Below are 3,713 nucleotides of genomic sequence, written 5' to 3'. Positions count from 1 at the left end.
GGCGAAGCAGGAGGAGAAGAGGGGATTCCAGGGGTCATTTTGGGGGTTCCCATCAGGTTTTTTGGGGTTCCCATGAGATTTTTTTGGGTTCCCATCAGGTTTTTTAGGGTTCCCTGCTATTTTTTGGGGGTTCCCATCAGGTTTTTTGGGGTTCCCATCACATTTTTTGAATTCTCATCAGGTTTTTTGAGTTCCCATCACGTTTTTTGGTGTTCCCTGGTATTTTTTGGGGTTCCCATGAATTTTTTGAGGTTCTTTGAGGTTCCCAACAGGTTTTTTGGGGGTTTCCATTGGGTTTTTTGGGGTTCTTTGGGGTTCCCATCACATTTTTGGGATGTTGGTGTCCCCTTACCCGGCAGGAGCCTGGCCAGCGTGGCCAGGGCGGTGTCGTTGGCGGCGAAGCAGGAGGAGAAGAGCAGCGCCCGGGGTTGGCGGTGCAGCCGCGCCAGCGCCCGCTCCAGGGCCCCGTGCAGGGGGGACGTGCCCCCGATGTTCCGGGTGCCCCCCGCGCCCAGACCGTGGGCACCCAGAGCCGCCCTGGGGGCACAAATGGGGTCAGGGGGGCATAGAGAGGGAATTTGGGGGGATTTAAAGGGGATTAGGGGGAATTTGGAGGGATTTAAAGGGGATTTGGGGGGGTTTAAAGGGGACTTACAGAAGATTTAAAGGGGGTTTGGGGGAGGTTTAGGGGGATTTGGGGTGGTTAAAGGGGATTTAAAGGGGATTTGGGGAGAGTTGAGGGGGATTTGAGAAGGATTTGAGGGGTTGGAGGCGATTTAAAGGGGATTTAAAGGGGATTTAAAGGGGATTTAAAGGGGATTTAAAGGGGATTTGGGGGGATTTGAGGGGGATTCCAAGGGGATTTGGGGGGATTTTGGGGGGTTTCAAGGGGCCGTGCCCCCGATGTTCCAGGTGCCCCCCGCGCCCAGGCTGTGGGCACCCAGAGCCGCCCTGGGGGGCACAGAGAGGGGATTTGGGGGGATTTGGGGGTTTAAAGGGGATTTGGGGAGATTTGGGGTGGATTGGGTGGGGTTAAAGGGGATTGGAGAAGATTTAAAGGGGATTTAAAGGGGGTTTAAAGGGGATATAAAAGGGATTTAAAGAGGTTTTTAAGGGGGTTTTAAAGAGGATATAAAGGGGATTTAAAAGGAATTTAAAGGGATTATAAAGAGGATTTAAAGCAGGTTTGAAGAGGATTTAAAGGGGATTTTTAAAGGGGGTTTAAAGGGGATTTAAAGAGGGTTTGGGGGAGGTCGGGGGGATTTGAAGGGGATTTGGGACAGATTCGGGGGGTGTTGGGGGTATTTTGGGGGGTCGGGGTATTGAAGGGGATTTAGGGGATTTTGGGAGGGTTTTAAGGGGTTTTGGAGGATTTTGGGGATTGGTGTATCTTAGGATTTGGGGGAGATTTGGGGGTGATTTGGGAGAGTTTTGAGGGATTTTAGGGGGTTGGAGATGTTGGGTTATTTTGGAAGATTTGGGAGATTTTTGGGGGGTTATTTTGGGGGATTTAGGGGATTTGGGGGGGTATTTCAGGGGATTTAGGGAATTTTGAGGGTTGGGGGGATCGGGATATTTAAGGGGATTTGGGTGATTTTGGGGGGATTTTGGGGAGTTGCGTGATCGGGATATTTGGGGGATTTTGGGGGGTTTAAGAGATTTTGGGGTATTTCAGGGGATTTCGAGGATTTTGGGGTGTATAAGGGATTTTGGGGGATTGGGGTATTTAAGGGGATTTGAAGGGGTTTTGGGGCATTGAGGGATTGGGATATTTCAGAATATTTGGGGGGTTTTGAGAGGGTTTCAGGGCATTGTACCATTGGAATATTTCAGAATATTCAGGTAATTTTGGGGGGTTTTCAGGGGTTTTGGGGGATTGGGATACTTCAAATTCTTCAGGTAATTTTGGGGGGTATTTCTGGGATTTTGTGGTGCCCACCTGGCCGCCCGCAGCACCTCGGGGTGTCGGCTCATGCCCAGGTAGTCGTTGGAGCACCAGAGCTGCACCAGGCGGGGGGGGGTCCCCAAAAGGGCAGTTGGGGGGTCCCGGGCCCGGCGCCCCACGGCCGTGAACTCCCGGTAGGTGTGGGAGCGACGCAGCCCCGCCAGGCGACCCCCGAAAACTGCCTCGTAGGGGAAGGCGTCCTCTGAGGGGGGGCAAAAAAGGGTCAGGGGGGCACCCCTGGGTGGCCACGGGACCCCCGAACCCCCCCGGAAACCCCCAAATAGCCACAGATCCCCAAAACCTTCCATTGAACCCCAAAATCTTCACAGACCCCAAATTCCCCATCAGACCCCAAAGCCCTCCATTGTATCCCTGGATTGCTGCAGGATCCCCAAACACCCCCCAAGAACCCCCAAATACCCCCAAAATCTCCAGGGACCCTCAAACCCCTCCATTGCACCCCAAAAACTGTCACAGGAGCCCCAAAACTCCCCCCGGAACTCCCAAATAGCCACGGATCCCTAAAACCCTCACAGACCCCAAAGCCCCTCCACCCGACCCCCCAAAAACTGCCTCGTAGGGGAAGGCGTCCTCTGGGGGGGATAAAAGGGTCAGGGGGGCACCCCCAAACCCCCCGAACTCCCCCCGGAACCCCCAAATAGCCACGGACCCCTAAAACCCTCACAGACCCCAAAGCCCCCCATTGAACCCCAAAAAACGTCACAGATCCCAAAGGCCCCCATCAGACCCCAAACCCCCCCATTGCACCTCCAGGTGGTCACGGGACCCCCGAACCCCCCCAAAACTTTCACAGACCCCCCAAACCCTCCATTGAACCCTAAAACCTTCACAGACCCCAAAGTCCTCCACTGCACCCCAAAAACTGCCGCGGGACCACAGAACGCTCCCCCGGAACCCCCAAATACCCCAAAACCTTCCCAAAGCCCCAAAGCCCTCCCTTGAACCCCAAAAAACTTCACAGACCTCCAAAGTCTCCCATTGCACCCCAAAAACTGCCACGGGACCCCCAAAACCCCCAAAACCTTCCCAGACCCTCAAAGCCCCGCCAGGCGACCCCCAAAAACAGCCTCGTAGGGGAAGGCGTCCTCTGGGGGGGGGGGAAAAGGGTCAGGGGGGCACCCCCAAACTCCCCAAAACCCCCCCTGGAACCCCCAAATAGCCACAGATCCCCAAAACCTTCCATTGAACCCCAAAACCTTCACAGACCCCAAATTCCCCATCAGACCCCAAACCCTTCCCACTGCACCCTCAAAAATTGCTGCGTGACCCCAAATCCCCCCCCAAGAACCCCCAAATAACCACAGACCCCCAAAACCATCAGGGACCCAAAAAGAGACCCATTGAACCCCAAAAACCTTCACAGACCTCCAAACCCCCCATTGCACCCCAAAAACTACCGCAGGACCCCAAATCCCCCATCAGACCCCAAACCCTTCCCTCTGCACCCCAAAAACTGCTGCGGGACCCCCCGAACCCCCTCCAAGAACCCCCAAATACCCCAAAACCTTCACAGACCCCCAAAGCCCCCCATTGCACCCCAAAACCTGCCCCAAAATCCCCCCAAACCCTTTTATAGCCCCCCCCCAATCTGCCCCAGTCGCTCTCAAACCTCTTTAAATACCCCCTAAACCTCCCCAGGACCCCCCAAATCCCTCCCAAAACCCCAACCTGCCCCACCCACTCCCAGGACCCCCCAAATCCCCCCCAGGGACCCCCCAAATTCCCCCCAGGACCCCCCAAGACACCC

The 3,713-nt window shown here is 55.2% G+C and overlaps 1 protein-coding gene across 1 annotated transcript in view; it reads right to left on the bottom strand.

The window, feature by feature from the left end:
- The window catches only part of LOC113980865 (5-aminolevulinate synthase, erythroid-specific, mitochondrial-like), a gene marked incomplete at its 3' end in the record, with an annotated part of 3,481 nt that extends 1,228 nt beyond the window's left edge, over positions 1-2,253 (bottom strand). Inside the window, exons 1-2 of the mRNA XM_027708084.1 lie at positions 1,940-2,253; positions 353-537 (exon numbers count right to left, since the gene is read on the bottom strand). Of these exons, the coding sequence (XP_027563885.1) occupies positions 353-537; positions 1,940-2,253 (499 nt within the window). The remainder of the gene's footprint in view (positions 1-352; positions 538-1,939) is intronic.
- Positions 2,254-3,713: the final 1,460 nt, after the last annotated feature.

This window comes from Neopelma chrysocephalum, unplaced genomic scaffold (genome assembly GCF_003984885.1).
Source record: "Neopelma chrysocephalum unplaced genomic scaffold, ASM398488v2 Primary Assembly neopelma1_95458, whole genome shotgun sequence".
Taxonomy (NCBI): Eukaryota; Metazoa; Chordata; class Aves; order Passeriformes; family Pipridae; genus Neopelma; species Neopelma chrysocephalum.
The sequence above is the reverse complement of the archived record's forward strand: the minus strand, read 5'-3'. Positions and strand labels throughout refer to the sequence as shown.